Below are 26,698 nucleotides of genomic sequence, written 5' to 3'. Positions count from 1 at the left end.
CGTCGCCCATCAACGTCTCACAGCGTGATCAACGTGAATTGTTTCAATTTCAGAAATGCAGTCCGTCGGCAATGCATGACCAGTCACTCGGTGGGTATTTGGCCTGATGTGATTACTTCCCAGCAAAGCGCCACTAGAAACAACTTTTAATTTGGCGAAACGACACCATAAAATCTAAATAAAATGAAAAATATGCGATACACAACAAAATGAAAAATGATGGCGATAATCATTCGCCATGCAGAAGTGAAATTATAACAACAGCCCCAACACAATCGCAATATAATGAAGCAACCTTGGAAAGTCTCTCGAAAGGATACCATAGCGAAAATCATAAAGCACTTGACAAGAATCAAATAGAGGCATTCATAGAAAAAAAAACTATAATTGAAACGACAATCATAGCTACTGCATAGTGAGAATTATTTCATAGCATGCCATTTAATTAACGTGCAGCTTATACATAGATTCTAAAACTCTGAATACGTAGGGCGTATTTTCTTTTTTCTTATTCTTAACACCTTCATCACCAAGAGAATAACAACTTGAACTCCGTCAAAAGCTAAATGTCGGCTCTACCTGCAACGTTCAACGAGTTTATTGACGCTAGTTACACTCAACATCCGTCTGCTGGAAACGTTTCCCCGCCTTATTTTCTAAGAACACGAGGCGTTTATATCTTGTGAAGTCAGAATTCAACATAACAAAAAGCAAAAAGTAACATTACTAGTTTCCCGAACTCTCGCGTAGCTAAACAGACAAAAAATAAATATCCAGCAACCCAAAGACCTGTTTTCGAGCATGCAGACCTGCCTTCAAACTTACACTTTACTAGATGTCTTAACCCGCACCCCCCCCCCCCCCCTCCCGAAAAAGAAAGCAAAATGAAGTGGCTTCCGATACCTCTCCCGCTGAGAGACCGACTTAAGAGATAAGCGAGTGGTTCACAGGGGGCTCCGAAATAGCCTGTCCTCTAACTCAGAATTTCCCGCGCATTCTTTCCCGTGTTTCGATCCTCCGGCCACTGTTCTTTGTGTTATTTTATTTATTTTATTTATTTTATTTCAGCATCAGACGAAAACAGAGCCTGATGCAGGGACAGAAGCTAAAGGCTGATGGAGCCTGACGAGGCCTCTGACCCTAAACAGTCTACAGCGGTTACAGGTACAACACAAATCTTAGAAACAAAGGAAATAAAGTTAAAAAGACGCAGCATTTACAGCAACAACAGAGCAGAGATCTTGAGTCGCCATTTAAGGAGCCTGTGGCCCCTTAGCCCCCGTCAGTCGTCCTGCATTCCGTCCTCCTCGATAGGCTGAACAGCCCAAAAAGGCCATCGTCCATTAAAATGGGCTGGTGGAACGCGGCCACGTGCGTGGTGCTAGCTGTGCTGGTTACTGCCATCATTGCTGCGAATCGCCGAGAACCAACGGACGCATTTCGGGTGAGTTTGCCAGGCTTTCTCCAGGTGTCCTTCTTTTGCAATGTTTAATTTAGATTGCCATATTAAACTCACCAGATGCCAATTCCTCATGCATGCCAAAAATATGCTATCAACAAATATATGATATCCCGCATCAAGAAAAACTCACCAGACGACTGCCAATAATTATATTTGTTTTTATTTTATGACGCGTCTTTCAGTCCGCAAATGGGAACCTCCTGCTCTCACTCACAAAGGAACGCAGGATATAGAAACATGTATTATTTCATTTGTAGCGTACTCCAAAAGCTCCCGTACAGCGATAAACTTGGGTGATGTGAGACCTTGTCAGAAACAAAATTGAGAGTTACGTTATTCTTAAGCTTAGAATATAGGCTAGTTTAGGATTATTATGCTTAGGCAAAGCATTATTTTGATGAACGAAACAAAGTTTTGAGTGAAAACAGATATTCCTCGAATTACGCAAAATTCATTGCGAAAGGAACGAAAAACTACGCAAATTTCTTTATGTTCCAAGATTGTGAGACATTTGTGATCCGTCGCTTTCATCACCCTTGCTGATTAGTTTAAGTATTCGTTTTGATGCGGAGACAAAGAGGACCACGATGCTAGTACTGATTCTTTTATACTGAATTTCAACTTTTGCTACCATGAAATCTATAGCCCCCGAATATGCAACAGCCCAGTTCTATTGTTACGTTTCAAAGGACTCTTCAACGATATTGATTTGTACAAACGTGCAGAACCCTTACGGCGGGCCTTTCTGATCATGAAGTGACACGTTAAAGCACTCCCCCTGAAGCGGGTAAATTATTATAAGGTCATAAAAATGTGCGTCGCTGTCGATCGCAGCGGCGTCGCTCCAGTGAGTTTTCAGCAGCCCCATTACGTAAGACAGTCGAATATGCTAATACGTAATGTGTGTCATATTATCACAGTAATAAATAAACAGTAATAGCGAATAAAAATCACTTCTTTTGTCGAAACGTGGCCGTGAAGCGGCACATACCTCTAGTTCTACGTCCTGCGAACTTAAAAAATGGAGACAATTTAATGCAGCCGCAAAGTTACAAATGAACGATATGTGCAGTGTTTTCACACTTCAGTTGAATTATTATATAAAATTAAAGAAATTGTTTAGTGGATAGCATTCTGCGACAAAATGGTGCCACTATACTTCAACGCTATCACAACAAATCGCTTTGAAGGGGCAAAGAGTGACATGTTTCCTTTTTTGTTCTCTCGTTGGATACGGAGTCTGCCCCGTTTGCTGGCAGTCATTCTGAAAGAACTATTCGCGGATCATCGCAATCTACTTGGCAATTTTAGAAGGTGCGACATGAATTGGCTGTCTTGAAAAGTGGCACCTCCGAGATGGAAAGCGCTGTGGCGATATAGGAGGCAACATTTGAAAGACTGCTTTGCAATTCTAAAAATATTTTGTTATAGTTCATGAAAAAAAAACTCATCATGTAGCGCACAAATTATGCTGAAACTCTGCGTTATAACAAACAGCTCTCTGCAATATGTAGAAATAGAACATTTCTTTCCTTCTCTGCTTCTTACAGATGATTGGTGCATTCCCACGAGCCGTTAGCATCTCTGAAAAAAAGTTCATGAAAAAAAAACTCATCATGTAGCGCACAAATTATGCTGAAACTCTGCGTTAAAACAAACAGCTCTCTGCAATATGTAGAAATAGAACATTTCTTTCCTTCTCTGCTTCTTACAGATGATTGGTGCATTCCCACGAGCCGTTAGCATCTCTACGTCGAGCAACGACTCGTCCTTCAAGTGCCTGAGCGCCATTCGAACGCACTTTGATCCACAAGCAAAGAAGGCCACCTACGTTTGGCGCCTCAGAGACGACGAGGGCCGAGTGAAGTAAGCTGTTCTTAATTCGTAATCTTACAACACACAAAACATACAAAACAGAACCCGCTGCGTTAGATCACTCGCTGCTGCGTCCTTCGTCTGAGAAAGGGGTCCCTGGTTCCATTCGCAGCCGATGTTACGAACTCAGCCGGGGGCGGATTGCGATAACACTCATATGCTAAGCTTTGGCTGCACCGTCAGGAAGCCCGGAGGGCCAAAATTATTCGAGGGCCCACACTAAGGCGCGTCTTGCGCACAAATTGTGGCTTTTGTGCACAAGAATCCGCAGTTTGATTGATGGCGGTTTTGATTCCTATTAGAATTCGTTAGAAAGAGAACGAAGGGAGATAGAGAGAGAAATGCGGATATGGCGAAGAATGCTTCAGTGCAGCGCAATCACTCGGCGGTTATCATTACTGCCTCAATCACAAATGAGTTGTGCTCTCTAGTGCATCGTTTTCTTTCTTATGACAGCTGTGGTGCGGATATATTGGCAAGGGCGTGCCGAAACGCCTATATATGCTTTTTAATACAAAGGCATTATAGACCTCATTACGCGAAAATCCAGCGTTGTAGTCGGCGGCGTGACGCAACGATGGTACGAAAAATGCCCCACGGCAAAGACTAAAAACACGTCAAAACACTTGGATTGACCTCAAACTTCTCCGGGAGTTTCTTGTAAACAATATAAACTAATGTCATTGAAAAGTATATTAGGTAAATTTCCATCTGGGTGGGAATGCCACACTGGCCTTGAGGGTGCCAAATGTGCACGCTTTCCCGACGCTACTTGGGCTCCACGGTTCTGGTTGACTAATGTGTGCCCAATGGGTGCGTCAATGCGCACGTCACATCGCGGCCATCTGGCTGACTAAACGTGTGGCCCAGTCCACGCCTTGTCAGCATGTGGCGGCGCAGCCAATGGGCAGGAGGTAGCGCCACGTCACGAGCACACAAAACGAGTGTATAATGGCGAATTAGTCAAATCGTAGCGGTGCGCACCGGGGCGGCCCAATGCACCGTTTCATCCAATCATCGTGGCCTCAGGGCGAGCGTCGGCGCGATTTGCCGAATTCGCCATTAAATAAAAAAGTAGTAACGTTCAATTGAACGCCGTTAAGCGGCCCTTCGAATTAGGAACTCCTCGTGGGCTAGCGTGTGCGTTGAGACGCTTGGCACGTTGTCGTTTCGCCTTACCGAGGCGCAGCTAAAACGCAGGCGAGAGTATGCGCAGACATGGAACGCACAGAAGATAGAGAGAGAGTAAACTTTAATGAACACCAGCAGTTCTGTCGGCTGGGCCTAGGCCTCCCACGATGGGACGTCGAGGTCTTGCCTCTTCGCCGCTTCGTAGGCCTGCTGGGTCGCCCAGAGTTGGTCGTCGAGATGGGAGCTGCGCAGGGCGGCGTGCCATCTCGACGAGAGGGTCACGGGATTAAGCTCTTGGTATTGATCTTTGCACTCCCATAGCATGTGGGGGAGTGTTGCCGATTCAGTTTTACAGACCTTGCACGTCTGGCTCGGGTAGATGTCGGGGCATATAGTGTGATAGCGTGTGAGGGAGGGGTATGTATTCGTCTGTAGCAGGCGAAGGGTGGTTGCCTGTGCCCTGTTTAACTTGCGGTGATGGGTGGGGAAGGTTCTTCTTGCGAGGTAAAATGACTTTACAAGGTCGTTGTATCTTGTAAGGCGGTCGCGCCCTGCGGGTGCACCTGCACCGTCTCCGGCACGGTTGACTAGTCCTCGTGCTACGGAGTGTGTAACCTCGTTGAGGTTGGTGAGGCGCGGGTGGACAACGCCGGCGTGTGCTGGGATCCAGACGAGGGTGATTTGATTTTCAGACGAATGCGGGGCTTGTCGTAAGATACGGAGTGATTGATGAGAAATACGACCTTTGATGTAGTTGTTGACTGCTGCGCGAGAATCGCTCAGTATGGTGTGACAGGATGGGTCAAGAGTGACCAGGGCAATGGCCACTTCCTCGGCCGTCTCGGCATTTTTTGTAATGATGCTGGCAGCATGTCGGAGCAAGCCGCCTGCTGTGGTAACCGCCGCAAAGCGCCGTCCATCTTGGTACTCAGCTGCGTCGACGAAGGTGACACCCGCTGTGTTGGCGTAAGCTTTGATGAGGGAAGTAGCTCGTGCCTTCCTGCGTTCTTTGTTGTAGTCTGGGTGCATGTTTTTTGGAATAGGGTCGGCGTGTATCCATTGCTGAATTTCGCGTGGTATTGGGTGTTTGTCTCCATGTTGACGGTGGTAGGTGATATTAAGCTTGTTTAGAATGCTGCGGCCCGTTTCCGTGAGAGTAAGCCGCTCTAGTTGAGATCGACGTTGGGCCTCGATTAACTCGTCTAGCGTGTTGTGGATACCTAATTGTAGTAGAAGATCCGTGCTGGTGTGGTTGGGTAGTCCTAAGGCCTGCTTATAGGCTCCTCTAATGATGATGTCCAGTTTAGTCTTTTCAGCTTTGTACCAGTTGAGAAAGGGCGCAACATAAGTAATGTGACAGACGATAAAAGATTGGACAAGGCGGATGAGGCTGTCTTCCTTCATACCCCCTCGCCGGTTGGTCACTCGTTTCAGCAGTCTGGATGTATTGGCGGTCTGTCGAAGGATCTTTGAGATAGCCGTAGAGTTAGCTCCGTTGGCTTCTATGGTCATACCAAGAACGCGGATGCAAGGGACCACGGGTATAGGTCTGCCATCCCTCAGGTTGAGCTCTATTTCCTCGTATTGGCGTTTAGTCGTGGAGCCCCGCGGGGGGCGTCCACGGAGTGTGGGTCGGTATAGGAGAAGCTCCGACTTTTCGGGGGAACAGCGGAGTCCCGTGCCTTCAAGATAATTTTCTACGACGTCAATGGCGTCTTGTAGGGCAGTTTCGATTTGGCCGTCACTGCCCTTTGCAGCCCAGATTGTAATATCATCGGCGGTGTGTTCAATGCCGTCGAGTTTTTGTAGTTCTTGTGCTAATCCGAGCATAACCAGATTAAACAGTATTGGGGAAATGACAGAGCCTTGCGGTGTGCCCGTGCTGCCGAGGGAGAGTTCCTCTGATCGAATGTCTCCGACCGACAGGAAGGCCTTTCGATTGGATAGAAAGTCCCTTACATAGTTATAAGTGCGTTCTCCAAGGTTGAGCAAGGAGATGCGCTCGAGGATGGTGGAGTGCCTTATATTATCGAAGGCGCGCTCGAGGTCGAGGCCCAAGATCGCCTTCGTGTGACGGGATTTGCCATCTAGGATTTGATGCTGAAGTTGGAGCATAGCGTCTTGGGTAGAAAGATGCTGTCTAAAGCCAATTATCGAGTGGGGGTAAGCACATGTGTCTTCGAGGTGAGTGTTTACACGGGTTAGGAGTGCGTGCTCCATGACCTTGCCTACACATGAAGTTAGCGATATGGGCCGGAGATTGGCGAGGCTAGATGGCTTACCGGGTTTCGGGATGAGAATTACTTTGGCCGTTTTCCATGTCGGGGGAATTGATCCCTGGCGCCAGCAGTTGTTGATGTATTCGGTGAGTTGTTGCACCGAGGGGTCATCTAGATTTCTTAGTGTTTTATTCGTAACCCCATCTGGGCCTGGCGCCGAACGGCTGTTCAGCTTATGTAGGGCAGCATGAATCTCTGCCACGCTGAAATCTTCATCAAGGGCAGGGTTGGAGGTCCCTGTGTATGGGCCGTGAGGTTGAGTGGGCCCAGATGGGATGTACTTTTCACATAAGCTATTCTTAACGTGGTCCTGGCCATGCGTTTTGCTTTCTGTGAATAAAAGCTTGGTGAGGCGATCTTGTTGATATGAGCGGGTGGTGGTGCTATCAATCAAATGTTTGAGGATTTTCCACGAGCGGGGATGGTGGAGTTGCCCGTCTAGAGAGTGACAGAGCTCTGTCCATTGTTGGTGACTTAGAACGCGGCAGTGTGCTTCAATTTCCTTGTTGAGAAGTGCAACCTTCCGTCTGAGTCTTCTATTGAGCCGTTCTCCCTTCCATCTAGAGAGGATGGATGACTTGGCCTCGATAAGGTGGGCGAGTCTACTGTCCATGCGCTCAGTCGGGGCGTCTGTTGTGATAATGCGGGTGGCCGATTTAGTATCAGACAGTAGATCACATGACCATGATTCTATGTCGGTAATGGGAGTGTCCGTCGTTGCTCTTACACGGCGTTTACGGAACGCATCCCAGTCCGTCCAAGTAAAGTCCCTTGTTCTTCTCATAACGGCTGTTAGGTGTGGGAGAGTAATTTCGATGATAGAGTGATCACTCCCGAGGTCGTGTTGGGCGTTGCGCCAATGGGCGTTGTCTGCGTTTTTGGTGAAAGTGAGGTCTGGCGTCGTGTCTCGTTCAGTAGAAGTGCCGAGGCGAGTGGGAAAGGCTGGGTCAGTAATGAGCGTAAGCCCGAGATCATGGGAGTCTTGCCATAAGTTACGACCTGCAGCAGAGCTGCGTCTGTAACCCCATCCTGTGTGCGGGAGATTGAAGTCACCTCCGATGATAAGGGGGCCGCTGCCTGCGATGTTAAGGGCCTTTTTGAAGAGGGTTAGAAATCGGCTATGGCGTTGAGATGGAGTATTGTAGATATTGAGGATAAATATTCCTTCCTTTCGTTTTCTGTGCGGGATGAGCTCAATGAAGAGGTGTTCGGTGCGCCGATCGTTGAGATCGTGTTCGATTGCGGTAATTCTTTTTCGAACGAGTGTGGAGACTCCGTGTGGAGCGTTGTTCGCAGTGAAAGAGTGATATCCTGGAAGGCTGACCGGAGTATTGTGCGTTTCCTGGAGCAAGATTACGTCGGGTTGACATGAAGTAGCACGGAGGTGTTGACGGAGAACGGGTTGTTTATGGAGGTAGCCGCGGCAGTTCCACTGCCACAATGTTGTGTCAGTTTTAGTGTGGGCCATGATGAAGGATAGGGGATGCCACAGGTGGCAGGGTGGCGGCGACGGTTCCTGTGGTGTCCATGGGTACGGTTTGAGCGGTGGAAGCGGGTTGTATGAAAAGGGTTTGAATATTAGCTTCCATGGTGGTGACTCTGTGCATAAGGGCGATTAGAGAATTCTGTAAAGTTTCCACCGTGCTTTGGAGTGTTATGAGCATATCCTTGACTTCGGAGCGTACTTGGCCCTGAGCTCCTTCTTGGAGGGCTCGCTTTTTTGGGGCTGGTCTTGAGAGTTCTTCGGTTTGGCTGCTGGTAGCGGGTTCTGGGGTGTTAGGTGTGGGTTGGGTTTTGGGTTGTTTGAGGCTGTGAACCTCCTGGGTAAGCTTTTGGATTAAATCACGCATAACTGCGTTTTCTTTCTTAAGGTGTTTGATGTCTGTGTTATCTGTGTTGTCTGTGTTGGGTTTAGGCAGTGGGGGGGATTTAACGTGACCCTCTCGCGAGACGCCCGTCAGGGCCTCTGCGAAGCTCACCTTTTCTGAGGTATATCTGGCTCCTGGAGTCGACGTGGATCTTGATCTGGACCGACCTCGATCCGACCTCGGTCTGGAGACGGAGCGGGACCGGGACCGGTGCTTGGTCTCCATGGACGGGAAATCTTCTGAATGAAGGGCTGAATGCTGTGCTACTCGACGTTCTCCGAGGCGTCTTCGTATAACGTACGGCGTTTTGTATCTGGCAGTACAGGCTTTGTCCGCTGTGGGGTGGGGTCCACCACACAACATGCACTTGGGTGTACACTGATGATCTTGATCTGGGTTGCGAGCACCGCAGCCACGGCAGATCTTGTTATTAGGGAACGGGCAAACGTCCATGCGGTGCCCGAGGCGGCCGCAGTGGTAACATATATCGATCTGCTTGCGGTACAGGGAGCATGGGATTAGCAGGATTAGCATGGATTAGCAGCGGTAAGTGTCTCTCGAAGTTTTCGGCAGTGCTAGGAATACTCTATTACGCCGCTGTGCGGTTCTATAAGTTGCCACGTGGACATTGGACGTGGCTGGTTTTGCACCCGCACAGGTTCCGCAGTGTGCCAGGGACAACTTCCATACCTACTTAATTACTTCTAATAAGAGCTGTCATATCATGAGATTTGTAAAGCATTCTCGTATTAGAGAAATCAGAACAGTGTGGACCGGGTGACGAGACCAGCGCCTATAGTCTAATCGGTACAGCCTCGTGATCGTGCTCGGTGTCTGTAAAAGCCCGTAAAATTAAGCGAACCTCAAAGTGCCGATGTGCGAGCACGGGAAACTGTCGACAAATTCGTAGTTGGCGATAAACATAAACAAGATACAGTGCAGAATATCATAGCAGAATAAAGTGTCTTGGAGTTGAACACGCACCAATGCCGTTAACCTAAGATGCCTAAATCGGGCTCTGAAGGGCCGGTCGGGCATGGAACTACCGGTTGTGCCAAACGTCTGCTGGAAACCGAAGTGGTTCAGAAGAAAGCAAAGCGTAGTTACGCTTTCAACCACAGACCTCTTAATACTCTCGCAAATGTTGCTCCATGTTTTCCATAGGCGTCGCTTCGTTGTTTAAAAATAATTCCATCACAGCCGCACGTGTCGCATATGGAGCTGGGGGCCATTCTACCATGAAAAAAGTAAAAAAAAAATCTTGGCTTTCACGTGCCAAAATCAGGATTTGATTATGGGGCACGGTGTAGTGGGGGACTCCGGATTATTATCCGCCACCTAGGATTCTTTAATGTGCCCCAGTGAACGGTACACGGGTGTTCTTGCATTTCGCCAACGTCGAAATGCGGCCGACCCGGCCGGGAATTGGCCCCGTTGCCTCGTGCTTGTGAGCGCAATGTCAGAGCCACTTAGTAATCACTTTATGTACCAGCATGGAAGGCATAAGAGTTTATAAATGCGACATCTAGCCGCAAACAGTGCAACATGGTCTGTTCACGCCGTGCTGAGCCACACAGCTGATGTATCAGTATATGCGGAAACAACGAACGTAATCTATACATCGTGAAAAAGTTCGAGTCCCACAGGGACAACCTACCTTCACGGGACATCGATTGCACCCAATCGCAGCGTCCGTTCGCGAAAGCGGTATCAAAACACATTGGCCGTTTTCATGTGCAGATCAGGCGGCTTCATCGGCGTGGTCGTTTCTCCCGATACTGCAGTGTCGTGGAAGTTATTGAATGATTAACACATGCCCCTTGCCATGGCTGTGATGATAGGTGCGTCGAGTTCCGGACGCCAGTTGTTCATAGGGTCCATGGTCCAATGAGTTTTGTATGCATTGCATCGATGACTGTGTCGGCCCGTGCTTTAATAACAAGAGGCAAGTGACATGCAGAGCGCCGGATCAGTCGGACAATTGGCCACTGCCTGGACTAAATGCTATAGGCCAGTGCACCAAACGAAAGTCCCCGCAGAAGGCTCTATTGCGCTACTCAGATTCCTGCGGTCACCGGGCCTCCAGACAAACTTTAAAAGCGCTAACAACCGCCGTGGTTGCTCAGTGGCTATGGTGTTGGGCTGCTGAGCACGAGGTCGCGGGATCGAATCCCGGCCACGGCGGCCGCATTTCGATGGGGGTGAAATGCGAAAACGCCCGTGTACTTATATTTAGGAGCACGTTAAAGATCCCCAGGTAGTCGAAATTTCCGGAGTCCTCCACTACGGCGTGCCTCATAATCAGAAAGTGGTTTCGGCACGTAGAACCCCATAATTTAATTTAAAAGCGCCAGCTGCTGCCACGATTGCAACCGCTACCACACACGGTTACTTTGTGTTCGGCTCTCTTGCTCTCCTGGTCCACTCTCTTCCTATTTTTACCCCCCTACGCCTTCCCCCCGTGCATGTAGCCAACTGCAACTACTCCTGGATAACTTCGCTACCTTTCTACGCATCCTTTCCCTTTTTAAAGAAGAGTTCAGTTTTACCAAGTATTTACGATATTCCCTATTACCGCAACTGCAGTTAAGAGGAAGCCTTAACGCGGGCCCAATTTCGATGCCTCTTATTCAAATGCATGTAGAACGCAGAAACTCTTTCCTTAGATTACAACGTGGCATATTCTAAAGAAATTTATTGCACTTGAAAGAGAAAGTGAAATCCCATTGACTGCTGGAAGGAAAGCTTAAATTTAGGGTATTAATTTTACTGTATTGCAGAAATTGCAGAAAATTTGCGAATTTGAAAATATAGAAGCACTATTGTGACAAATCCGTAACTCTGCAGGGAGAACAGATCTTGCAGTTATTTAAACTGCATTTGTTAGAACATCCAAAGTGCACTAAGTTTATTTAATAATTTGCGTCCACCGTGAATTTCCTACGAGGTTTACAAAGGTTTTGCGAATGTCCTACTTACGTGTTAGTGGTAGACTTCGAAGCCAGGTATGTTACGTCTAATTTGTCCGCTTTAGATGGACTGTTGCATGCAGTTTCGACAATTGTGAGATCTCTTTTGGCTGTATATATATATATATATATATATATATATATATATATATATATATATATACAACTTTATATTATTGTAAACTTGATAGCTCCATAATTTTCATTAAAAAATGATGGCGTAAATGAAAGAACCTACTTGCAACAGTCACTCAGATTTTAACTTTTTGTTTCAATGCCAGTAATATACTGAAAATAGATTCAGTGATTGCCGAGAAAAACAATTTATCCTTTCAAACGTATTTAGCTAGGAGACCCGACCTAAACCTTCCTCTCAAGAAATCGAAATCGGGTTACGTGTGACACGCGCATGTCATTCTCCTTGTCAATTCACAGTGGTCCCAACAGCGTGTTTCCCGAATCTCGCGCACGCACGCGGCCTCGAACGCGCCTAGGTACACGGTATATTTTTGGTGAATTTGAACAGCACCTAAAACTTGTGTGTAAAAGTAAGCAAAGGAAACACGTTTTCAGCGCTCACCGAGAAGCCCTGAGCCGCGTATCGTGCGCTCGCTGTCTTGTCTGCCTGCCTCCTGCCGTGCGACACTTGCGCTCCCGGATGAAAGTTAAAGAGCGGGTGGACGAGCCGCGCAGAACAATACGGCTATGAGCCTCCCGCACAACAGACATGTTGATTCTAATGCTCACACACTACGGTAATGTTCACCCACTGCCGTCGACAATCATCGTGAAATGAATTCTGTCGCAAGTGGTTTTTATTCTGTAGCAGTAGCCCGTTTTATTTTGTTCTTGGTTTTTTCCGTCAGTGTTTAGAAAGCACGCCTGTCGCCCTACATAAGATGTAATGAATTATCAAGGTCTAGGAAAGTCCACTAGCTGTCGCACACACCAGAGTGATTATTGCAGTTCAAGAGGTAATGTACAAGTTTAAAGGAGCCAGTCTTTGGTTTGGCAGCACATGAAACTGAACAACATACGTGTCATTTTTTACTTTATCGAGCACTATTTGTGCTTGAAAGCCGAATTGGGCATGGCATGTTCAGTAAAGGCTTGAGTTTACTAGAAGGAATCCTTTGCTTCTCGGTCTTACTCCTATATAAACTTATTTTTCCATAGCTAAATGCCGTCTACAATCAATACAAGTAAGATCGATTAGAGAACAAGGTAAATTTTAGCGCCTAATCTCTGCGTTAACCAATATGATCGAAGTAAATGAACCTAGGATTGGCTCTCATACGGGGTGTTTTTTTCCTTCTGCACCAAATTTGTTAAATATTGCCTATGGCAGATAGCATAATTTTAACTCTTGATCTTAATTACTCGGTGAGGTGGCCGTTACTTCTACGAGAATCCAGTATGTTCAATTGACTAATTACCGTAAATACACTAATTGACTTTCTAAATAATTATTTACGCCACATATTTCAATCTACGAATTATGGCCGGTGAGTTCGAGCGGTGTGTCCCCTTAGAAAGAATTCTCTCGACAGTACTAGTTCCGAGATATTGATTTTGAAAGTATCCGACAAAATGCGTTGGCGTTCTAGTTACTTTTTTAAGAAGCCACAGTATTGTGTATTAAGGCACAAAAGGAACTTGAACACGAATGCATAATTTCTATGGACGATTTGAAAATAATATCTTGGAACTGGTGTCCAGACAATTCGTTCCTAGTGGATAGGCCTTGTTAACTCGCAAACTATATTTTGTAGATTGAAACATGTGGCGTGAAGTAATTGATTGAAAACTTAGTGTAAGTACACTATTTATTAGACTGAAGATTTTGATTTCTCCTATAAGTAATGGGCTGCATAAACGAGTAATTGAGATCAAGGGTCAGAATTGTGCAATCTGTCATAGGCGACCTTTAAAAAAATTGGTGCAGCTAAAACGAAAACGCCTTGTCTAAGTGCACCCGCAAACTCCCCACGTAGAGCGCTGTAAATGAATGCGAAACTTGCGCCAAAAGGAACTATGAGAGCAGCGTTTGTGGGTCTTAGCACTGAGCGTTTTCCTATTATAATACAAGCACGTGGAATAACGTTTCTACAATACGTGCTGGCTGGACGTGAGAACACGCACACTGTTATTGGCCGTCGTAGTCACCATAGTGTCCAGTAACGCAGGAAAAAAAAAAACGTATTTTCACAAACCCAGGGGCACATATACGGACATGTGTCACCACGCACACATTCTCACAGAACAAATTTGCCGCTCCGATGAGCACCTTTAACTGAGAACCTTTAGCTTCCTTCTGAACACTCTCTAACTTACTTGCAGAAACATTTGTGAAGAGGTCGCATGCTGTGCGTGCGTATTCTAACACCGGCCTAACATAAGTGAGATACAAGGTTTCCTTCAAAGCTTTGGGCGCGTACTTGACTTTCCTCTTGAAAACGTGTAAAAGTCGACACGCTTTAGTGGTTATGTCAACGTGGGAGGTCCGATCCAATGTCGCAGTTAATGTATATGACTTAGTTAACGCATTGCATTAAAGCAATATTTAGAATGTAGGGACTAGATATCTTTTTCTATTTGATCCTATACTGAACATGATAACATTTTGCTATACTCATGTCCATCTTCCATTTGGCACACCAAGAATACTTTTTTCGGGCTCGAAATGCAGCACGTTTGTATCATCCACACGTGTCACAAGATGGTATACAACGCAATCACCCGCCTATAGTCTGACATTCGAAACGAGGCACTCACTTAAATGATTCATAAAAAATGGGGAACAGCAGCGGCCGAAATAACGACCCTTGAGGCACACCCGATAAAGCATTAACCGTTCGTGACATCGCGCCACTCAGAACCACTTTTTGCTGCCGTTTCTACAAATAATCTTTAAGCCAACCATTAAGTGGATCAGCCAGACAAAGAAATGACAGTTTCTATAATAGTAAGTTGTGCGGGACTACCTCGAAGGCCTTTCTAAAATAAACGAAAACAGCATCCACTTTGCATAGAACACAAACTTACACATGCGATGATTGGAAGATATCCATGTGCAATAAACAGCTCTCTACGCATTTTAATCACTGTCCTCTAAAGGAAGTTTGAAGCTTTGCGGCGTACCGCCATGCAGGAGAATTTCCCCTTGTGGCTTCGCCGTATATCTTTAACATTTGATCAACTGGATACGTTGGGCGTATATATAGCCACTTCATTTTACAAAAGATGTTATGAAGATATTTGTTGCTTGAAAGTCTCACGGCAGGAGCGACGAGCTCATGCTGCTAGTGAAAATTTTGCGGTGCGTGTACGAGAAGTGCGGCTTAATGTTTGTTTCTCGTATGCGAAGCGGTCAGTCAAAGCAAGATAATAAGCGGTGACACGGACTCGGTGGCTATGGTGTTGCCCTCGACCTCATGCTCCAAGTTGCTCTCGACCTCATGTGGCAAGTTCGAGTTGCGGCCGTGGCGGACGCATTCCGATGACGCGGAAAAAATACCGGTCTATACTGTACTTTGGGTGTACCTTAATGATGCTCAGCCTACTCCAGATCCCTTACTACAGCATGCTTCATAATTCACTGTATAATTTCGCAATGTCAATTCTGACAACCTTTAAAGCAGGAGCATACATTACCTACAACCGCTCAAGAAGTTCATTTATTTTCTTTGTGCCCAGTTAATAGTTTTATTCTCAGTTAATTGAACATATCATATTTGTTCAAGCTTGTGGAACGGTGTCCTTGTCTTCCTCAGGTTCGTGTTGTTTGTAGTGGTCCCAAATAGCACGACACTCGCGCTTTGAAAAGTTTATAATGAATGGAGACGAAGGCTCACGCAGCACTCGCACTTGAACGAAGCATAAGGAAAGACCTCGGTATAAGTGTGCAACCATCACTCGACGAAATGCCACTCGAGCAGTTTTGTGCCGTCTCTTTTTCTACGATAACTCAACCAAGCAAGCCCATCCCCGTTACTGCAGCAGGTGTTTCACGGGCTATTAACAGGTTCCCACTTAGCTCCACTCATGGACCGGACGGCATCAGTTCAAAACTACTAAAACTAACTTCCCACGTATCATCGTTTTTACTGTGTTTAATTTTCCGACAATCACTGGATACCGGCTGTGGTCCAGATGATGGGAAGTCTGGCCATATCATACTCATCTTTAAATCCGGTGAGCCCTCATCTCCAAGTAATTACCGCCCGATTTCACTGACATCAGTTTGTTGTAAGCTCCTTGAACACGTAAATTTATTCCGACATTATGGGTCATCTTAATGCAAATAATGTGTTATTCAACAACCAGCATGGCTTCAGATACTAAAGGTCATGCCAAACGCAATTGTTCGAACTAATCACTGACCTACACGACTCTTTGCGCTATTTGCTTTATACTGAAGCAATATTTATTGAGTTCTCGAAAACCTTCGATCGTGTTCCCCATAAAGGTCTAATTATGAAAATAAACAGCCTTAAGTTAGATGAAAAAACTACCCAGTGGATTAACGAGTTCTTATATGGTCGCTCTCAATCAGTAACTATTAATAACACAACCAATCTACTTTCTGCCGCGTTAGGTCAGGGGTGCCTCAAGGGTCAATATTAGGCCCTTTATTATTCCTAATATATATTATGACGTAGCTATGAATATATATTCAACAATACGGCTGTTTGCCGATGATTGTGTAAATTATAGACAGATAACCACCCCTGATGCCGTTGCCATATTACAAAAAGATTTAACCTCATTAGCTGAGTGGTGTCGCGTATGGAAGATGAAAATTAATTCACATGAAACTAAGGTCATGACATTTTCTTCCAAGCTAACCTTTCCGTTAAACGTATACACTCTACGCAAGTGCATAATCGAACGAACCTCTTCTTTTAAATACCTGGGCGTTATTTTTACATCTCATGTAAGCTGGGCCAGGCATGTTGAGCATATTACTAACAACGCACTAAAAAAACTTGGCTTTTTAAAGCGTCGCCTGTGCCTTGCAAACAGTGACACAAGACTTCGTGCATACATTTCCCTTATAAGAGCAACCCTTGATTACGCCTCAATTATTTGGAACCCTCACACAACTAACCTTTCTGATTGCATCGAATCAATTCAAAATAAGGCTACCTGCTTTATTTTGCGCTCCGACTCTCCATACTAGAGTGCGTCTGCGTTAAAGCAGACCCTTAATCTTCCGGATCTTGGCACACGGCGGAAATATTTCTGTCTGTCTTTTTTTCACTCCCTTTACTATAACGGTTCATCTTTTTCATCTGCTCCCATCTTGCCCGCCCATTATCTGTCCAAGCGCCAAGACCATGTATGCAAAGTGTATCCCATATTTGCTAGGACGAAAAACTTCCAAAATTCCCCTTTGGTGTTATCAGAGAATGAATGGAACGCCCCACCCCAAGGTATTGTAACAATCACTGACCCGTCTGCCTTCCAATCTGCCCTGCAAACATATTGAAATGTATCAACTTTCAGCTGCCACTCCTTGCATGGCCTGCGTTGTGTGTATATATATATATATATATATATATATATATATATATATATATATATATATATATATATATATATAAGCCCTGATGAAGATCGGTCCACCGATCGAAACTGTCGAAATTAAATACTTGTTCTGTTTACCTTGTAGCATCACTCAAGTTCTTTATATATATATATATATATATATATATATATATATATATATATATATATATATATATTCTAAATGTGAACTGTTCGAACCCCCACCTGCCGCGTGTGTTTCGTTGAAGCGGGCCATGTATATCAAATATGATATGTACCCTGTACTCTCACCCTAATTTCTTCTCGTTCTTTTTCTTCTTCTTTTTTTATAAACTGTATCTTTTACCGAACTCGGTGTTTCATTGTTATCTTCAGTCGTTTTTATTGCGTTGACATATCATGTGTGAATTGTATCCCCCCCTATGTAATGCGTTCCGGTGCTTTTAGGGTATTCAAACTAAATAAATAAATAAATAAAAACTTGAACATGAACGCCTACCAACTCGGTCTTCCATCTTTATGAAGAGTGGAAAGGTTTTCGATATACGCACTGCGTTGTCAATTTTCATTACGAACGCTTCTACTGCGGACCCTTGCTATCAGAGTTGGCGTAGTAGGAATACACATAGCGTTTCGCTTTGGATGCCTCCTAGCCAGGAGTGTAGCCAGAAATTTTTCTCGGGAGAGGGGAGGGCGCACGCTTGACCGCGGAAGGGGGCGAGGACTGGGCCCTAGGCTGTTATCGCACGTCGCTTTAAGCCATGTATATTGATACACATAAACTCCGTACGTGGGGAACATTCCCCGTGTACCCCTGCTTTTCGAAGATTCTGGTGCTTTATCAGTCACTAGCGTGCCTCGATACCGTGATTTTTCGTGCAAGGTGGTTACACGTTTTGTTGCGCCGCCATATTGTGTTGGAACACTCGAGATAGGCTATGACTGGTAGCGGGAATTCAGGCTCCGAGCTAGCTTCTCCTCTAGAAAGGGGTAATTTTCGGGTTTTTTACGCTAAAGTGCATTGAAATATTTATGCGTCACCTCAAGAAAGCCGGTGTAAAGCTTACACAAACGCCACGCTAGAACAAGTTTCGATCTCAGGAGATTCGCTTTTTCCGTGCTTTTGTTGAAGCTCACAAATTTATTGCAGAAACAAAACAGACCCACATGGTGTGTACTTAAAGTTTTAGGTGGGGCCCTACAAAAATACTGACGCCACTTTTTGCAGTCAGGGCATTGTGGCCGTAAACGTATAACTATGTAATGTCGGCAAGGCCAAAAGGAGGTGAATAAATACGGCACCGTTACCGATACTGAAGATACAGCAGTTATCTAGATACAGATCGCGCTTATGAGAAGTAGGAAGAATAACAAACTTGGCCGGAAACCGTTTTACATTACCGGGCACACACTATGGGAATAAGAAGCTAGCTGGAGGTCACTGTTTTGAGCGCGGCCGCTGTGGCCCACTTTTTCAGGATGCAAAGTGCAAAAATGCTGATCAACTTAAATTTAATTCACGCTAACCAATCCCCGATGATCAAAATTATTCCGGGCCTGCCACGTAATCTTATCCAACCCAAACTAATTTCATCAAACCCGAAACCATAATTTTTTTAAAAGTCAGAGTTTCGGAGGAAAGGCCAAGAATCAACTACGGAATCGAATCAATGCTTCGTCAGTAAAGTAAGGATAGTAGTTTTATCGGCCATATAGAGTTGAAACATTCGCTTACTAACTGAATCTTTGCGCTTTGAGTGTAACCTGTTTTCGGGGCACAAGTTCACTCAATAAAGAGTTAGTTTCGTCATTCACAGGTTTTACTGTTTGTTTCAACGGCACTACGACGTGACAACATATAAACTCGTAGTTTCGTCCGAAAAGCGAACCATCGATTGCGACAGCAAATTATTAAGCACCTACACGAAGTAAGGAGTGTCGTTTTATCGGCCCTATAAACTTCTAAACATTCGCTCAATAACTAAATTAGCAAGCATTGTGCCACGCGCGCGCAGAAGCAAATATGAACACCACTGGCTAGCCACGCACACTCGCTGTCAAAAGGCTGGTGGGAGGAAGTGCGGCAGCAGCAGCGAGCGAATTCACCTTCAGGCTGCGTTTCACTTCAGTGCTAACTAAGCGGCAGGAATACAGTGCACACGCAGCTATGTGCACTCGGCGCAGTCTGTCCCCATCGCAGATCGCATTCAAGATAGGGCGCACGCCATACGCAGCCGCGCTGCAATCATACCCCCCCCCCCCCCCCGGTGCCTTGCGCGCGATGGAAGACGGCACAACGCCTCCCCACGCCCACGAGATTGAGCCACCATCCTCGGCTCACCCTCGCATGCTTTCACTTGCACATACAGCATACGGTGCGTTGTGGCGATGTAATTGCACTTAGACTTTAAACGGAAAAGCACGCGACGAATAGGGGTAAATGTGTCCGGAGTGTCCGCGTTATTCCAATAACTAGGAGAAGCGGGAAACGATGCAGGACTTTCGAACACTGATAAATTAACAGCACCGTTGGAGACATCTAGAAAAAAGCATAAGCCCTTGTGCGCGCCTTGTGAACATTTCCTGCTTGTCAGGGCTTAAACGCTTTCCTGGAAAAGACGCTTGCTTTATATATGCTCTATTAGCAGTGACCCACCAGTGAAACCAGCGATGTGAGAAAGAGCATCATAGTGAGACTTCTTTCCAAAAGAATGGAAAAGCACATTGCTCAAATACAAAACTGTCCCTAGAGTAAAATAAAGCAAAACAGCCTGTAAATACCTCAGATATGGTTAAGAGACAGCTCACCATGTACATTCACCGTACGTGTATGGTCTCAGGAGGCCATAGCCATATTTCAGTACATTGACTTTACAAGCCGAAGTGTCACGCTTCTTACAAACGCAAAAACTCATCAGTCCAAATTTACAGCCACGGTGGTTTTATTACCACATTCCACCATTTTCATGACATCTGGCAAGTAAATGATGGAGGAATCAGCGCAAGTACATGCTGGACCACTACGTGATGAAACTCAACAAGAATATTTTCACAACATTTGGATTATCTGGGCATGCGACTGTTGTAAATTACACACTGTGGCTCAACAGGCTTCTGATCACCGTGACATCGGTCTCGTGCTTCCGTTGAGCTCGTTATCTAAGGGGCGCAGCAATCTGGTACGATGGGCTGCCTTGAGCTATAAAACTGTCATGTACCTTTTATCCTACGTCGATAGCCCCAAAAGTAAACTTAGCGAACACATCCACGGTACCGTGAAAATTACAAGCGTAAGGAACACGCACGAAAGCACCCCCCTACTAGACTCTCATGGATGACCGTTTCAACAGCTCCGACACAATATGGCGGTAATGCGAGGCGGGGCCTGGTCTAAGATTGTCACGAGCCTGAACGGCGGGAGTTGGCGCTGTCTTGGAAATACTTTATATGATGACGATGATGATGCGGGGGGTGGTGTTTTATTGGCATTCGCTTTGAAACGGGCCGGTGAAAATAGTCACCTAGCCTGCTTGAGCTACTCAGGTATGCATGACATGCTTTTCATTCAAGTGTTTTTGTATAGATCTCTAATCTTTCGTCTCTTCGTCAAAACTTCTCAACTTACCTTGTAACACTGCGTATGCCTGTCGAGGATCCGCTCCTATGAATATCTGCCTACTTTTCTTCCACATATACCATAAACGTCTCTTGCTTATCTCGACAGGTGACAGGTTGATGCTTCCGTCCATTTTAAGTTGAAGCGCTTCTGCAAGGTGTGGGTCACCTACGGGTCTCACTAGGTCAATCTTTTCGCATTCTATTAGGATGTGCTGACTGGTCTCTGGATTTTTGCTGCAGCATACACATGCGTAATTTACTTGCGAATATTTGATTCGGTATGTTTTTGTGCTGAGGCAACCAGCTCGGGCATCAAATAGCCAGGCACTTCCCTTCTTGTTATCATATTGATTTTCCCCTGTAATTTCTTCATACTCCTGTAAATATCCCTCGTTAGTCTTGCGCCAATTTGTTGCATCAAATTCACTTTCTCCGTTCCCCTCACTTTCTTTCTAATGACTCCTTGTTGTCTCTTTACACTCTAAATAAGCGTGTACTTGGTTGCCAATTTTCTTGACCTCTTCCTTCATTTCTTTACCGCTTCGTCCACGACCGAGAAGTGCCAGCACCAAATTGTTGATGTGTTATCCTTATCAGCGAGAGAAGGCGCCGCGCGTACCTGAGAATGTTTGTTCGAGCCGATACCGCAGCAAACAGTGCAGGGCTTACTGCGCGCAATATTACGCCGCTGCCTACGCTACACCAGAAAGAACATGCATCTTGATGATTCGCTGATGTGGTGTGATTGGTTGACGCTGAACAGCGGATCTATAAGCCAGCACAGTGAGCTGAATGAGCATGTGCTGGTGGGCTAGTTGGTTAAGCATGATTACAAAGACGGCGCCGAATAAAACAACACACGAAGAAAGGAGACACGAGACACGCACGTAGGTGCAGTAACAACTGAGTGTTTTATTTCTCGACATAATAACACATAGCTGCTGTCAAGGATCAAAACAACAAGAATAAACAGGGCAGTAATCTGTATCGCACAAGGAAGCTAAGATACAGAATAACTTTTAAGTGGCGCTCTCAAGATACGCCAGTTCCTTTGTCGAAAGAGAAACTGAGGCTTCACTGATACAGTCAACACCACGCTTCTTGATCTCAAGCGCTTCCAATATCTCCCTTGTCAGTTGATCATCAGCTCTGTTTCCCATTCACCCATGGGAACTTCACCCATGGGAACTCCAGTAGCACGATGACACCCGTAGCTTACTGTGACTATATGGCGGGTATGAACAATGAGTTTGCGGCAACCGCTGACATAGAAGCTCGGGCGGCTTTTTACGTATTTCTAACGTTGAAGTACCCGTGCACCCTTAAACAGAGTAAAGTTTATCTTTCACATGTAACGCCTTAAGGACTCATAAAGATAATACAAAGTAGCAGTATGAATCTTTTAAGGGTGTTATAACAAGTACACCCATTAAATATAAGGCGGAAGAAAGGCTTTTTCGATCACCTATGCAGACACAAGGGTGCAATTTAATTAATGTGCGATACTGGCACGGGAAATGACGTAACGAAACAAATATGCAATTATAAAGCATGCATCGACACAAACTAACCCGCTTTTCTCTCTTGTTACATCTTTTGTTACGTGCAGTGACTCGAGCTGTATCATATCCATGCCTTGCATTAGGGATAGTCAAACCGGTACCTGATCTTGTACTACCACTGACAATTGTTAAAGCAATGTTATGATTAATTCAATGACTGTTGTATTCTAAGCACCAAATGCATTACTAATAAGCTTTCTCTTTCAGGAAAAATGTAAGCTTCGATATCGAGGAGGGAAATTCCATTGACCAGGTCACTTACTTTGTTGACAATGGTACGTGTTGTTTTATTGGCTGTTTTCTGAGTGTTCCCTCGCTATGAACATAGCGTCGACTTCATTAGTTTGCGCAACAAATTCTACGCCGGATATTTACTATAAAAATTAGCATCTATCCTATAGTCCGTAGGAAGCTGACGGTTGACGCACTTACTTAATCTGAGGCCAATAAGATAGTGAAGAAAAATCTAACAAGTAGCTAATCCATTCCATTTTCAAATATTCGAAAGCTAAGTTCACTCATTAAAAGCGGCATTAAATTTGCGTTTCAGCGTTTCATGACTCTTTGTACACAATTATTGCAAAAATGCACATCGTTGCCAGGGAAAAATTCAGCCAAGATTTCCCATATTATTTTTCGTGCTCGAAGCGTAGTACCGACAACGATTCAGCAGCGTTGTGGATTGAATCGTGTTCGTGTGTATTTCAGCCGTTTTCGAGGAGCAAGCTTTCTCACAACTTACGACATTTAAATTTCTTGGAACACAATTAAACATATTAGTATTGGTAAAACATTAAACATACGTCCACCAGACGCTGTCAGGACACCAGCTTTGAGAAAATTTTACCATGTTGTGGCCGCCTCTTATTTTCCTTTTGCTTACTCAGTGCCTTCACAGGCATTCCATGAGTGGCATTCCAAAATTTGTAATAGCGACGTTCAGTCTTAAAATTATGATTTTCTTCCCAAAATATTAACAAAGAACCTATAATCAAATAAAGTTCTAACTTGGGCTGGTTGGTACTTGTCTGGAAAAAAACAACTAATAACAGCCCAAACAATGGAACGTGCAGATTGATCAACAGCGCTTCACCTGTCTCAGTCTGTATGTCCCGTTGTGCGCGCTGTTATTAGTTTTTTATCTAGGATGAAAACTGCAATAATACTGCGCTATTTAAGACACGCTCCGGTAAATCTCAACGCACTCCTTCTTGCTATCGTCAGGTCTCTCAGTCTTAGCCATGGTTTCCTCTTTGTAACAAGAAAGAAATAAACTTCAGTTGAAGCAATTTGAAAGTAGGGCGCAAAATAATAAACATAGATCACAATTTATTCATCAGCTGAAAAGAAATCGTCAATGGGCAAGGCTTCTCTTTGTGCCACGGAAGCGGTAAACCTATTTTTTTAGTAACCCGCCAACCTTGTCTGGCAAAAGGCCCTTCTCCAACGAAGCTATACGTGTCCTTTACTGGCTTGCGAAACTTTGTTTGCCGGAAGAATATTTTAACAAGAGGGAACATCGATTGTACTTTCAAAAATTTATCCGTCATGGAAACACTGAAAACTACTGGATTGATCTGCACTCAGACAGACATACGCCTCCATTCAGACATTTGTATGTCTGAATGGTGGCGTATGTGAATTTAAAGAGAGGTGAGGAGCCAGGCTGCTTGATACGCTCTTGCCTGCACACGATATGCATTTAACACTGGCGAGCACGTGTAGTGTGAATGTTTTACATTCGCAAGCGTTACCGCAGATAGCTTAGCGATAAAGCTTGAACTGAGGTTAGCCTGTGCAACATTGTTTGGTCTACAGCGCACGAATTCCACACGAGACACCATAAAAGGCCACGGACGGACATGCGAGTACAGGTTCCTCTGTGTACTTTTGTTGCATAATTTGTGTGAAACTCCACCACAGTAGACTGAAAAATAGCCTTGCAAGTATAGCACAGCTCACAGTTAATGTACTTCAATTACTAGTACAAAATGACGGCTGTTAGTTTATAGGTTTTCGTGTTGAGAGGACTAAATTTTCTTTCCTTTTTTCAGATCGCACTCGCCCCTTCACTGCCTACTACAACTACACGGACTACAAGAACTGCATGATCATAATTGTTCCCTACAATGGCCACGATCGTAAGATTGAACAGTCTCTGCAACGTCATTGTTGTAGTTTTAAAGAGCATGGCGTTCATTTCGTAGCGCTCACACGTTCTAGTCACGAAGTATGACTACAGCAACAATGTTGTATGAATGTGACGACACGTAGAATGTGTTCCGCCTGCACAGGGAGGAGAGAAGCTGTCTTAGAAGTGCTTATATATTACGTACGTCATTGTGCCCACTGAAGGAGAAGAAAGAAAAATGTAATTGTGTGCTCATAATGAATACAGAACCTTTTCATGCAGATTTGCTTATGTGCTGAAAAGTACGAATCTCGCTTTTCTCACGAAAAAGTTGGTCGTGTGCAGCCACAACTTTTTTTTAAATTTTGGTCCTCACTGAAAGAGCAAACGAGACATTTTTCCACAGCAGAAAACTTATGTGACGCGTTTTATAGTCACGCTGGTCCTGTTTTGAATTCTTTCTCGAGTCGTTAGTTTGGAGAGCACCGATCAAGGAATGCATTATTCATCAGTGGGCATTATGCGAACACGCAAGTGTGATTTGCCTCTTGGGTAGAAGCAATTGAATTTTAGCCAAATGCAAACACGTATGAAGGCAAACTGTGCGACGAAAAGCAGTACTTGTAAGTAGGATTGGGGCTAAAGGTTAAATTTTGGTTACTGCGTCCAAATTTCAACATATGGCGTGAGGGAGCCTTTGCGGTAACCACTGCATACGTAGCCACCATCTTTATTTGTAGGTTTAGGAAGTGGGTGCGAGTGGGCAACACTTAGCTAAATGCTTTTCGCGTCCCCCCCAATCACAGTAGCGGCCTTCTGAACACGCGTATGCTCAAGCGTGCAGCTAAGCATCCCAAAAATTTTTACGCATATGTAGCGTAGGCATGGGTGGAGCGTTGCTCCGAGCAGAAAAAAGTTGGTGTAAGTATATATATAAATCATAATAAATTAGAAATAGGTGCAGTAGTTATAACAGGCACTCGGGAATCAAAAAGAAGTTTTTCTTAGAAGGGTTGTTTATTCATTCTTGATTTCCTGATACCAAAGGCTGGAAAATGCGTGAGAAAGACGGATAACTTTTTCAGTGTTAACATTCTTGTAGAATTTTTTTTTTTTTGTATCCAGGAAAACAGAAACAATCAATATTGAGTGGCCGCTCTAAATAGTATAGGCTAAACCCCATGAGCGCGATTTTGTGCGCGACAGCGACGAGCGACGGCTTCGAGCGACAGATCGGGCCGTCGCGTGAACGAATCGCTCTCTCTTGTCGCGCGATCACTCGGTTCTGCAAATCTAGAATTAGTCGCTCGTCGCCCGGAAGCGCTATCAGCGACTAGGCAATAGCGCGAAGCCGGAACTGGATGTACATAACTCAAGTACTTCCGATTGTCGCACGGAACGAGCGAACGTTGAATTTTTATACGTGCAAGGACAAGAACCTACTATAAGTCTTTCAGAAATATTTTATGCTGCTTTTTACAGTAAAACACATCAACTTAAGTTAATAAAGCACGCGTTACACTAGTTTCGGCGCCTATATTGCTGCCCTCGTACCGGCAACACTGGGGCGACGTCGCTCGAAGTCATCGCTCGCATGGAGTACGACTTGTAGGCAACGAGCGAACGCGACAGCCATCTCCATCGCGTTGCTTGTCGCTATCGCGCGCAAGATCGCTTGCATGGGGTGTATACTTATATCGTGTGCTCCTCAACTTCTTTATTGTGAAATGTTATTAATTTTATAGAGTCCTGTAGCCAACAAATGTAATTCATGGGACCACTTAATCTGACAATGTGTCGGAATAAGTGGAGTACATTTGTTGGCTTCTTTTTCTTCTAATGGGCTGTTGCGCGTAATTACATGCGTCCATTGCACGTTCTTTTTTTTTTTTTTTTGCGACCACTTCATGAAATCCCGCTACATGTTTTGTCTCATGTATGGTTCATAAAATTCATTACTCTTTGTCCTCACTACTTGCAGATTGTATGCTGTGGGTGAAACGCGTGATCGCTCATTCTGTTCCTCAGCACTGCCTGGAGCGGTACGAAGAGAACTGTGAAGTCAGAGTGCCAACGTTCGAAAACGACCTCTGCAAGGACGACTAAATAAAGTCACGACATTTCACTGGATTTTTATGTGTGTGTACACTTGGCAACTTATACAGCCACCCAGCTGATAGAACAAGCAAAAGGTTGGTTCGTTGCTGTCTGGCTTCATTTCGGGCTTGTTCAATAAAAAAGAACGGATTTCAA

At 44.9% G+C, this 26,698-nt stretch overlaps 1 protein-coding gene across 1 annotated transcript; it reads left to right on the top strand.

Annotated features, from left to right (window-relative positions):
* The first annotated feature begins 1,273 nt into the window (after positions 1-1,273).
* LOC126535297 (uncharacterized) lies at positions 1,274-26,698 on the top strand. The gene is made up of 5 exons (XM_050182186.3): positions 1,274-1,444; positions 3,177-3,328; positions 22,522-22,589; positions 24,369-24,455; positions 26,427-26,698. The coding sequence occupies exons 1-5, from the start codon at positions 1,349-1,351 to the stop codon at positions 26,549-26,551; spliced, it is 528 nt and encodes a 175-aa protein (XP_050038143.1). The 5' UTR covers positions 1,274-1,348; the 3' UTR covers positions 26,552-26,698.

Source organism: Dermacentor andersoni, chromosome 7 (assembly GCF_023375885.2).
Source record: "Dermacentor andersoni chromosome 7, qqDerAnde1_hic_scaffold, whole genome shotgun sequence".
Taxonomy (NCBI): domain Eukaryota; kingdom Metazoa; phylum Arthropoda; class Arachnida; order Ixodida; family Ixodidae; genus Dermacentor; species Dermacentor andersoni.
The sequence above is the reverse complement of the archived record's forward strand: the minus strand, read 5'-3'. Positions and strand labels throughout refer to the sequence as shown.